General features: G+C 30.3%; 1 protein-coding gene across 4 annotated transcripts in view; it reads right to left on the bottom strand.

Moving 5' to 3' along the window:
* Positions 1 to 12,298, bottom strand: part of LOC143193584 (uncharacterized) — a 100,308-nt gene that overhangs the window by 16,988 nt on the left and 71,022 nt on the right. The window contains exons 1-2 of one of the 4 annotated variants that reach the window (XM_076399891.1): positions 9,489 to 9,583; positions 9,142 to 9,434 (exon numbers count right to left, since the gene is read on the bottom strand). The exons of the other annotated variants lie outside the window; for them this stretch is intronic. Coding sequence (XP_076256006.1) covers positions 9,142 to 9,427 — 286 coding nt within the window. The 5' untranslated portion in view covers positions 9,428 to 9,434; positions 9,489 to 9,583. Of the gene's footprint in view, positions 1 to 9,141; positions 9,435 to 9,488; positions 9,584 to 12,298 lie in introns of those variants that run through there. 4 annotated transcript variants of the gene reach the window in all.

Raw genomic sequence — 12,298 nt, 5'->3', positions numbered from 1 at the left:
ATTTTGAGATAATTCTGACAAATATCTTTTATCCTTTCGCATCGAAAGGCATTAAATAGTCAGGAACTTATTGCGTCTTTAATCAATTACTTCGAATAAGAATGAGAGAACAGGGGCCTCCTCTTGCCGTAAAATTCTTTAGAAAGGCAATTATTTATACAATTAATTATTAAATTGATGCTATTTTATTGGAAAATATTTAATTTTAATATTTGAAAGCGTTGCACTTAATATTAATATAACCACTATAGCCAAATTTCTCATAAAATAAAAGCCAACGTAATGCTGGAGTAACGAAAGAGAAAACGTCCACGTACAAAGTGAGTGACGAATCAATATCAACTTGATGTTAGTTCTATTCGAGATCAAATTTACGAAATGTATAAAAACAGTGAGTAAAATAGTTTATAGTTTTTTTCGATATAAGCCTAGTTTAACAGAATTATTTTAGGAGAACCATTGTGAGTTTTTAATTTTAAGCATTCACAGGGTTATTTTATCGAGTTTAGGTACTTATTTTATATCACTGAGTTATCTTCTCTTAATATATTTAATTTATTTTTATAATATGTCGAAGCTATATAGATATCAGAAATATATAAAATTGATGTTAGATTATTATTTATTATTTTTATTATCTAAAATATCATAAATTATTATTTCTGTCTTAAGTTAACTTCAAACTTTACGCGCCTAGCTTGATATTCTATAGAACGTAATTATCTACAACATTTTGTATTAGCTATCTTATTTTAATATTTTGCACATTACATATAACACCGATTCAGTGCTTACTGAGTAATGAAAGAAATATAGAAAAAAATGTTAATTATCGAACCTCTGTTTCTGCTATTGTTTCTGTTAGCTAATTTAGTTACGGAAAAAAGTATCACTATATAGTCATATCAGAGAAAAAAAATCGCTATTTTTTGCAACATCTAGGAAATTCATAATTCATATTTATAAGAAAAAAGATTCATATGTCGATTCAGAAAAATACCAATATTCTCTAAACTAAAATATTGGTCAATAATATCGATATGCTTTGGAAATATTATCGTCATAATTAATGAACGGTTTTCCTAATATAATTTATTTGCATCTATTAATAGCTTCATAGTATAAAAAGGTTTTTATTAAGTCTTATTTGATTTATCAAAGTAGTAAAATTGTTATAAAGTATTTATAAAATTTAATAGATCATCTCAATTATTTTTGGATATCAGAGGCACAGATTTGTTTTAATAAAGCTGGTGAATGTTTCAAGAAAAAATAAAATTTTTGGTTTTAGCTATCAACATTATTATGAGGACAAAATGTAGAAACCTACATATGATATGCATCTCTTTGATGCATGTAAGTCATCCCTTCATATAATGTTGGAAACACAGGGTGTTTAAATTGACTTACGGAGATGTCTAATGGAACTTTAAGACTCTAAAATATTAAAAAATGAGATTGTTTAAAAAATAAAGCTTATAATAAAATTAGCGTAGATTTATAATGAAGTTTTGTGCATCTAGATGAGATACAGATAGTTCAAAATGTATTATTGGGCCTCTTTTGGCGAAACACTATCAAACGACAGTAAAATTTGATGGAAAAATGTAATGGCTATAATAAAATTCATTTTGTTACTTATAGTTTTTTAAATAATTCGTAGTAGATATATTATTGTTTGCGGTTAGAAAAAGCCATGACTTTATTCCCGGAGCTGAGTTAGTGTTTTGTAAATAGTTAAAAATAATTGTATTTTGTGTAATATACTTCTTTTAAACAACGCTGAGAAAAGATAAACTGTAGGAAGAACTATTGTATACAATAACACCTTCGCTTAGTATTACATCAAACTCCATCAGACATGCATAAAAAGAAATTGACAAAATGAGAAATCGTTAATATATGTATTGTAATGTGTGTAGATAATTATGTTGTAAATTTTTGACATTTAAGTGCATAGATGTTTGTGTAATTGTTTAGAATATACATGAGCATTAGTTTAGAACTTACGAAGAAAGAATTAATACTGACTGTTTTGCGGATATTGCAAATGCATTAAGGATAATGTAGAATTAAATCTAATTTTACAAAGTAAAATGTACACAGGCAGTAACAGGAAACAATCAGAGATATCAAAATTACTTAACAAGGAGACGAGAGTGAAGGAACTAAGAACTAGCGGTAGAAAGGGAAAATGCTCTCTTATTACAGTTAAATACATTCCTTGGATATACATTCATACTTCTGGGTTACACGATCGTGCTCTGTGAGCTCTTTAAAACACACGCGCGGCATTCCGCTAGCCCAGTGTGCATACAAATGATCTAAGACTCTGGCGATATTTAAGCGGAGATTTCGAGGAATTTAGACCAGCCCTCAATGGCCAGTATGTAATACCCGTTATATAGTCTATTCAAAGTTTTTTTAGTAATGCGTCGTGGATATTTGTGACGTCCAAACAATACAATGTTGCCGCATCAACTCTTAGTTTTAATTCAGTTGGCTTTGACAAACAAAAAAAATCTAATTTAAATAAAATAATTGAACACAAATGTTACCAAATATAATTTGTTTTAACATTATACTACATTTAAGAACTATAGCTAATTATGCAGTTAATTAAAAAGGTAAACGTTACAAGGTTAGGCATTCAATTGGGTTTTGTTGGCATTATATTTATTAATAGTTAATTGCAGATATATTGCTGGTTGAGAAGGATATTCTAATGGATATGTGTATGATAAACTGTATGGATATGCGGAAGGAAGCATTGTCAACCATAACACCTTCGGAACTTGATAAGACATACCAAGGAAGTAATTGATAAGTGGTGGAATCGTGAAGATGTTTTAGACAGAATAGAAATTAACAGTTTAGTGCCTGAATTGGACTGTGAGTCGTAAAGTGAATGTGCCTGAAGGAAACTGTCAGGATATGTGATAATGCTTGAAATTCCTGACACAGAGTGATGAGAGTGGAAACAACTAAAGGTATGCACATAATTAATTGAATGTAACTGTAGAAAATCGTATTGTAGGGCGTGAATGATCTGTGTGCAAAGATATGATTGTAATTGTTCAAAATTGGACTATTAATTAAAATAAGCATTATGCTAGAACGTATGAGGAGAGAATGAATACTAACTGTTTTGTGGATATGGTAAATGCATTAGACATAATTCAGTGATTAATTTGATCAAGAATGGTGTACACAGGTAGTAGCAGAATAAATAAAAATACAGTGATACCAAGATTACTTGCCAAGTGAACACACCATCGAAGGAAACAAGAACTAAACGTAAAAAGTAAATATGCTCTCGAATGAAATACGTTCCTCAGATATACAATTGTTAATTAGGTGGATTAGGCCTCCAGGGGGATAACACTACATAAAAAACGCGCATAGAAAATTTACCTCATGGATGGCGTGGAAAAGAGTTCAGTGTAATCAAAACAAATCTAACCTACAAACTATTATACCTGTGTTCTTAATTGTAGTTTTAAGTCCTCTGATAATATATGTATTAGATGCACTATAATGTTAAAATAAATTATATATGATAACAATTTTGTTCAATTATTTTATTTAGATTAGAATTTTGTTGTATGTCAAAGCCAAACTGAATTAAAACTCAGAGTTGATGCGGCAAAATTGTAATGTTTCGACGTCATAAATATCCACGATGCATTACTAAAAAAGCTTTGAATAGACTATATGTATCGCAATTTTATGCGACATTCGGCTTGTTGATAATAACAATATTAATAAGTGACTATAGAAGTGGCCTTTAATTTAAGTAATGTGAATTTTTTAAAATATATTGTTATGAAGAGAAATAGGAATTTAAAGTAGAAAGTACACCATTACTAGATATTATTGTTGAGAAATGTGATGCAAGTAGAGGAAAAATGTATACCCGTCAATTAAAGACTTTTATTAAAAAAATTAATGGATTTGTGGATGTAACAAAAAATAATTTTAATTTTTGTGGCGATAAAACTTGGACGGGATTAGAGATCACCGATCTAGCTTAAGCACTGACTAGCATCTAAGTTTGAAAATAAAAAGACATGAAAATTTGTATTACAAACGTCAATTAATATTATGGCTTAATTAGATTTTTACGCATTGGATATATATATATATATATATATATATATATATATATATATATATATATATATATATATATATATTCAGAGACATAATAAAAGTGAATCAAAGAATAGATATATTTTATAAAAATCTAACAATTGCATTAAATTTTGTGGAGCATTTGAATTGGCTCTTCAGGGACATGATAAGAGCAATACTTCCTAGGAATCGGCGATATTTCGTAGACTTATAACATTTTTGGCTGAACTAGATACAACTCTGAAGTGAACAATTAAAGTATGCTTTAGTATTTAAATGCACGTCCAAATAAATATAGAACGATCTCTCACATCTCTTAAGAGACAACTGATGTTGCTGCAAAATCTCAACAGGAATTTTGTAGATATATTCGCGATGAGCCAATTGAACATTCTTGGAGACATTTAACCCTTGAAAAATGTTATAATTAAGAGATACCTAGTAAATCAATTTTAAGCATTATAGATCATTTAGTTCAAAATTCACCCAACAAACTGATCGCACAAGGCTATGATCGAGCTGCCAATAAGCAGCGATTTCAAGGATTAATTTAAAAAAAGTGTCCTTTTGCTCACTATGTATACTGTTATGCGCATTAACTAAATTTCATGTACACAGGCATTTGATCACCGAATTTCTTCTTTAAAGGTGTGGGATATTCTAATAAATTATGTAAAAGATCGATTTCATTTTAAAGAGTATATAGTAGTTGCATAACTTTTCTTTTGGGAATACTTTTGAGAGCATTGTGGTAAATTTCATGAGGATAAACTCACATCCGTATGTTCCTTTTATCTCACATTTGATAAAGAACGATTACGAACTGAAATGTCAGTTGTTTATTCAAGAATGATTGAGTGGTGCACTACCTCTTCTAAAATGTTTAATAGTTATCAATTTAGGAGGCACGTTGAAAGAGTATAGACAATTATTACAAATCGTGGCAACAACTCCCATGACAACATCAGAGGCCGAAAGGTATTTCTCAACATTAAAGCGCATCAAAACGTTTCTTATCAATTCCATCTATTGAAACACAGTTTATCTCCGTAACAGACAATTTTAATACCAAAGTATTACCAAATTTACGAATAGAAAAGAACATAGGATGGACTTAATTTATAAAAAAATAGGTCGGTTTATTTTTGCAAAAATTGCAAAACACCATAAAAATTTTATCAGAAGCCGCCACTGTATACGTTCAATATAGGACGACTGCAGGAATACATATTTTTATCGTTACTGTTGGAATCAATTTATCAAAACAAATGTATGTAAGTATATTTTTTAGAGCATCATGTTTTACCAAATGTTTTTTTATAAATTAGTGAGCTGTGATACATCATGTTGAAATACCACTCATGATTTATTATGATACTACTGTATTCACTTTTCGATTCAAGAGTAAACATTAAATAAAACTTTGAAGTTTCTAGGAATCGATTATCACGTTGTCTAATCCATTATTTTAAAAACAAACCAATTTCGCATTCACTTATTAAACTTTCTTCCATTTGTAATAATTTAGCTTACATGATTATATTTTAGCCAATATGACGACCTAAGCTAGACAACAGGTCGACTACAATAAATTGTAAGTTAAATTGGTGCTATTTACAAACCGTTTGAGAAAATTTGGGACACCATAGCAAGAAATATATAAATCAGCTCAACAAACAGATTACTATAGTCACAATTAACACGTCTAATGCCAACTTCTGATAAATAAACTTCTATAAGAAATTATATTATATATATATATATATATATATATATATATATATATATATATATATATATATATATATATATATATATTATAAAAAATAAACTTCTGATAAATAAATGAACTTTCTGCGAAAGGCTTTCATTAAATATGATTTAAATGCGGTAATTTGTTCGTCGTTTACATTATTTATATCTTCGCTCTATGCATACATACAAATCGCATTCACTGCATTAGAAAATTCATGGGCAACAAACACGTACAGATTAAGCCAGATTTATTTTCAAAATTACCTACTCAGTGACTCAGAGTTTATGTCGTTACAGTCGATAGGGTATCAAATTATACAATATACATGAATCCATAAGTATACCATGCCTTAAAAAAATTAATACTGTGCTGTGTAAAACTATGGTTTGACCGATTACAGAAACGTTATTTGTGCAGACAACAGTGATAATCTGCTGAATTTTTTTAAGCAAATCATTTGTATATTATTCATAAAACTTAATACCGTTAGAGATTTATTATATACTACAAATTTTTTACTTTCAAGTTTTTTAGTTATATTTACTTTACGTTATGTATTTTATTAATTATGTAGCGACCTTGAGGCATATCGAATTTTACATAGTGGAATAACGGTCTACAAAATACCCACAAATATAATCCCAGCTGTTGAACACGGGCGGGGTGCCAGAACGCCAACTAGAACCCGATAACGAATAGCTGGCAACCCCGAGACATTTATCTGGGATGTTATTGAAGGGTATTTCCAATCATACAATACTCGACCATCGTTTGGTTTAGACGTGCCACCATCAACTGACCAGTCACCACGTAACACCGCTGCCAGCCGTTTTATCTATTTTGTATTTTCCACATTTTTATATTGGTAATAAATAACGGTCACATAATGTAAACACCACTGTTTCATTTGGTTTTACCTCCATTCACCGAGCTATCTAATTTACCCTAAAATTACATATTTTAATTGACATTATCTGACTTATTATCTATCTATTATGAACATTTTATTGGGATTATAGTTTATAATTATTTATAATAGACATGCATCACAAGCATGTAATTAAAATACTATTATGTTTCAAATTCGTCATCAGTTTAGACTACTCTAGTTACACTATTCTAAAGTTCAAATCATTTTTCATTTCATATATAATATATCAAAGAAACAACACCATATCGATTATTAAATACATACATTACGTGTTAAAAGATTATTAACTCTCTTACAAGGGTAATGGTATTTATATCTTTTGGACACGCCTAAATATTCTGTTCTTAACCAGTTGCAACCGATTCAACTGATTCATTTCCACTTGAGTTCCTATAACTTAATATAATTAGGATAGGATAGATATATAAATTCGTCACCACTTTTATATTCTACCGTTGGTAAGAATATTTATTATTAAATTAAATTTCATTTAAAAAATTAAAAGACATCTAATGTTCTATGTAAAATGAGTGCGATAAAGGAATTTGGATGATAACATGTCAAGGGGAGTGTGTGAATTTTGCTATTGCTGTTCAAAGTTCTTATCAACAAATTGTGCATTTTTTCCGCAATGTTAAAATAATACATTCAGATTATTGTTTGATCTTGGAACAGTTTGGATAAGTTGAAGGTAAAGACGAAACAAAATCGGGTTTTATAAAAAAAAGGAAAATTACAAATTGTATCATCAAAGGAAATGAATTAGGTGCTTTCATGTAATTTTATTGATTCCTTCACTTATTGAAACATTTATTGAAAAAAGACCGTTACAATATATATCAATCATTTGTCAATCAATCATCTCGAACTATTTGAGGAGTAAGCTAGGCTCAATAGTGGAGTTGCTTCACAATTGTGGTAACATGTAAACCGTGGTCATATATTGTCATACAAGAGAGTGACTTTCTGTCTGTTACTCCCTATTGCTGGTCTTCTTGCAACAATACATCGTTAAAATTGTTTAATTCTTCACGTTTCTTTGTGTATGATGTCACATTGTTGATTCCACCATATGACATATTACTTAGTGACTTTTTTATGATCATGAATATTCCGCTTTATGTCGGTGTTGTTGGCTCTCCTGGACCATGATATTTTGGAATCTGGACCATGATATTTTGGATTCTTGGAATTTTTGCAGTAAATCCACTTTTTATCGTCAGTCACAATGTTGCCCAGGAAACTCTTTTTTCTAAGCTCTCTGAAAGTTCTTTCAGAGTATAAACTGAGTTTTCATTCAGTAAGTTACTGTCTTCGATTATTTTTGGCTTGCTCTTTATTATGGACATTAACATTAGCACATTTAAACAGCGACAATTGCGGTACGACTTAGCAGAGTTAATATAAGTTTCTAAAATTTTTTAATAGATCTTCAGTTTCTGATCAACTTCTGTATACACTGAGTTACGCTCTGGTAAACTATTATTTTATATATAGAGGAGGGAGGAAAACCATCGAATTTAGAAACCATTTAACAGTCATTTACGTTAATACTTGTACGCATGTTCACCAACAGATATAGCTGATAAAGATACATGCAAGCATCTAATATATATTCAAATTTAGCATTTTAAAACTCATATATATTCAACTTAACATAAGTTAAGTTCAGCTGGTGTAACGAGAAGAAAAGCCAAAGAAATGAAAACCTGAAAATAGCAGATAACATTCGGCAGAAACATCGTCAAGACTTTAATGGTTTTTTAAGACGCGGATAGATGTCCGGAATACTGCTGTAATATACAGATATCAAAAAGTTACAATTTACACAATGGACTATCTTGAATATTAAACGAGTCTGATTCAAATCCCTGTATGAATAAACAGTAATTTCTCAGTAATCATTAAACTAAGCAATAATTTATCATACATAGTCAAGTAAGTGGTACACAATTTCAGGAAAAACGATATAACGACATTGAGAGTAAAATTAATTGATAAGAGGAGTTAAAATTAAACTTCATTTATGTTTTGCAAAGTTGGATATGGATTTGATATTTCCTTAAGTAAACAATGTATTATCTATTAAAGGATTTATCTATTAAAATATTTCTTTACATTAATATTATTTATTAGATTTTATTTGTTATTTAGTTTTAATGAATCAATTATATATTTAGTTAATCAAATTTTTTAATATAAACGTTATCAAATAATATATTTGAATGTGCTTATCGTATTTTATATTTGGATTTTCTGTATAATATAAAGCAAAATAAAATATTTTGCTTATTAAGTAAAAAATTAATTGATTATTTACCTTGTTTAGTTTCTTCTTTATTCTTGGTTTTGTTTGCTTTAACAGACTGCTTTCTTTCCATGCTTCTCACTCTATTATTACTTGCACCGCTGGCGTGTAGCTTACTTGAAGATCGAGAAATTGTTTTCGTTTTTATCAGATTTGTCTTAACTGTCACTTTTTTCGGGCTGTCGATTGATGAATTTACCTTGTATGAATCTTTAGTCGCCACCTCATACAAAGTTTTTCTATAGCTAACACTGTAACATGGCGTTGGTTTGTTTATTTCGCGTGCATCCATGTTCATTTAATCACTAACAAACCAAAATATATAATAAAATTGTTATCAATTGTGGATGTCAATTTACCTTATCAATTCAAATATGTTGCGGGTATGTATAATACACGGGTTAAGCTACAATTATTAACAATTCACCATATATTCTATCACAATAAGGTTTAATTCATAAAAAGTTCATTGTCATTATTAAATAGTTTTTTTTGATTGGGCCCTTTTTCCTAGTGGGATTTTGTGTTTAATGTTAGTATTAGATACATTCTTTTGAGAATTTTTCTTAGAATTTTTTGTAGAGTTTCTCTTCTGTGTAATTTTAGTTTAACGAATGATTAACTAGGATATCAGGTTTTCAGGAAATAGTATATGAACCGTTATACCTTCAGGTTATGCCATACCCATTCCAAAAATCATCCGCCATGTACCCAGAATTTATAGGGATTCAATACTATCTGGACCAGATCACTTAGATGGTAAACAATAAATCACCTCAGACGTATCTTTAGAGAAAACTTGCTGTAACAAATGGAACAGAAGAAGATAAGACTTAATTTTTTTCTAAAAGTTCTTTCGTTTCTTCAAGGTATAATAAACTATATTGTAAGAGCACAGAAAAAAAACAAGAAATTCAACACAGATTTATATTACATAGGAAGATCTTTCAAATATTCGCCGAAAGGTAAAAGAGATCCACTAAGTGTAACAGGTGTGTACCATATAATGTCCTCGAATAAAATTGTAGTCTAATAAGTACACGGAGAAAAGAACAGAAACGAGGAATGGGGGACACGGTCTAGTCAGCATGGGCTGAAGATTAATACAGGCCACAACATTCAACTCGATGAAGTTGAGGTTGTAGCTGCTTTGGCAGACTATTTTGAGAGAAAATATCAACGGGATCTTGAGACTTTCAAACAACAAAATAATCTCACCAAATATAATGGTTATAAGACAAACACGCTTCTTTATTTCTGGTATTGTTTGCTTTAACAGACCTTTTTCTTTACATGCTTCTCATTCTACTTTTATTCGAACCACTGCCGTTTAGTTTACTTGAGGATTGAGAATTAGTTTTTGTTTTTATCAGTCTTGTCTTAACTGTAACTTTTTTCTGGCTGCCGATAGATCAATTTACCTTGGATGAATCTTTGGTCGCCATCTCATACAAAGTTTTTCCATAGCTAACATTGTAACATGGCACTGGTTTGTTTATTTCGCATCGATCGATGTTCATTTAATCACTAACAAATCAAAATATATAATAAAATTGTTATCAATTGTGGATGTCACCTTATCAATTCAAATAGGTTGTGGGTATATACAATACACGGGTTAAGCTGCAATTATTAGCAATAGAAAAGTGTATGACATTTTTCAAAATTTTGTTTTATTTTTTTATATTCACCTGATGATCATTGGAATGAGACCTCAATTGAGAATCTGGAATATGAACGAATAGGCAAAAGATATGCCATTAGCAATATACCTTTGATTAGCTAATGTCATTCTTTGTATTATCAGAAGCGTAGGAAAATGCAATAGTTCGCTGGCAAGGTTATGGCATCTGTATTTTGGGATGCGCTTGAAATAATTTTCATTGACTACTTTGAAAAAGGAAGAACCATCAACATGACATTATTGGACCATTTGAAGGACGAAATCGCCGTAAACGGCAGCATTGAAGGAAAACACCGTGTCACAAGGCTGTGAAGACGATGGCAAAAGTCCTTGATTGGGCTTCGAATTCATCAACCGTATTTTCCATATCTTTCCACCAGCGACTATTTCCTGCTCTCAGACTTCAAAAGAATGATCGTTGGGAGGAAATTTTCGCCGAATGAAGAGGCGATCGCCGAAACTGAGGCCTATTTTGGAGCTATAATCAGTGTATCACCCTTGAAGGGAATTATGTTGAATAAAAAGAGTAATTTTGCCAAAAAATGTGTTACTATGGTAGGCCCGCGACTTTTCAATTGACCAGTTACATTCCATTTTAGGATAAACTGGCCATTTATATCGATTGAATGATTTATCTACAAACTGTCTAATTAATTCTATAATAAATTTCAGTTTCTCTTTTCAGTAATTTTAGTTCAACAAATGGTCAACTACGATATCACATTTTCAGGAAAAAAAGATATAAACCGTTATACCTTCAGGTTATATCATACCCATCCCAAAAATCATTCGCCGTATACCCAGAATTTATGGGGCTTCCATACTATCTGGACCAGATTACTTAGATGATAAACAATAAATCATCTCAGACGCATCTTTAAAGAAAAATCAACGCTCGCTTGCTGTAAAAAATGGAACAGAAGAAGATATGGTATAAGTTTTTTCTAAATGCTCTTCCGTTTCTTCAAGGTATAATAAACTACATTGTAAGAACATTGAAAAAAACACGAAATTACACACAGTTAGATTTATATTACATAGGAAGATCTTTAAAATATTCCATAAAACCGTAAGCTAAAAGAGATCTACTAAATGTAACAGGTGTGTACCATATAATTTCCTGGGAATAAAATTGGACTATAATAAGTACACGGATAAAAGAACAGAAATGGGATATGGGGGACGCGGTCTAGTCAGCACTGGCTGAAGACTAATACAGGCCACAACATTCAATTCGATAAAGTTGAGGTTGCAGCTGCTTCGGCAGACTATTTTGAGAGAAAATATCAACGGGATATTGAGACCTACAAACAACAAAATAATCTCACCAAATATAATGGTTATAAGAAAAACACGCTTCTTTATTTCTTGTATTGTTTGCTTTAACAGACCTTTTTTTACATGCTTACTACGTTAACAAAGTTACTTTAGATGAATCTTTAGTCGCCACCTCATACAAAGTTTTTCTATAGCTAACATTGTAAC

Source organism: Rhynchophorus ferrugineus, unplaced genomic scaffold, assembly GCF_030347505.1.
Source record: "Rhynchophorus ferrugineus isolate W39M unplaced genomic scaffold, kcgeb_rfMv2 rfM3, whole genome shotgun sequence".
Lineage (NCBI taxonomy): Eukaryota > Metazoa > Arthropoda > Insecta > Coleoptera > Curculionidae > Rhynchophorus > Rhynchophorus ferrugineus.
This window is presented reverse-complemented; position numbering and strand designations above follow the sequence as displayed.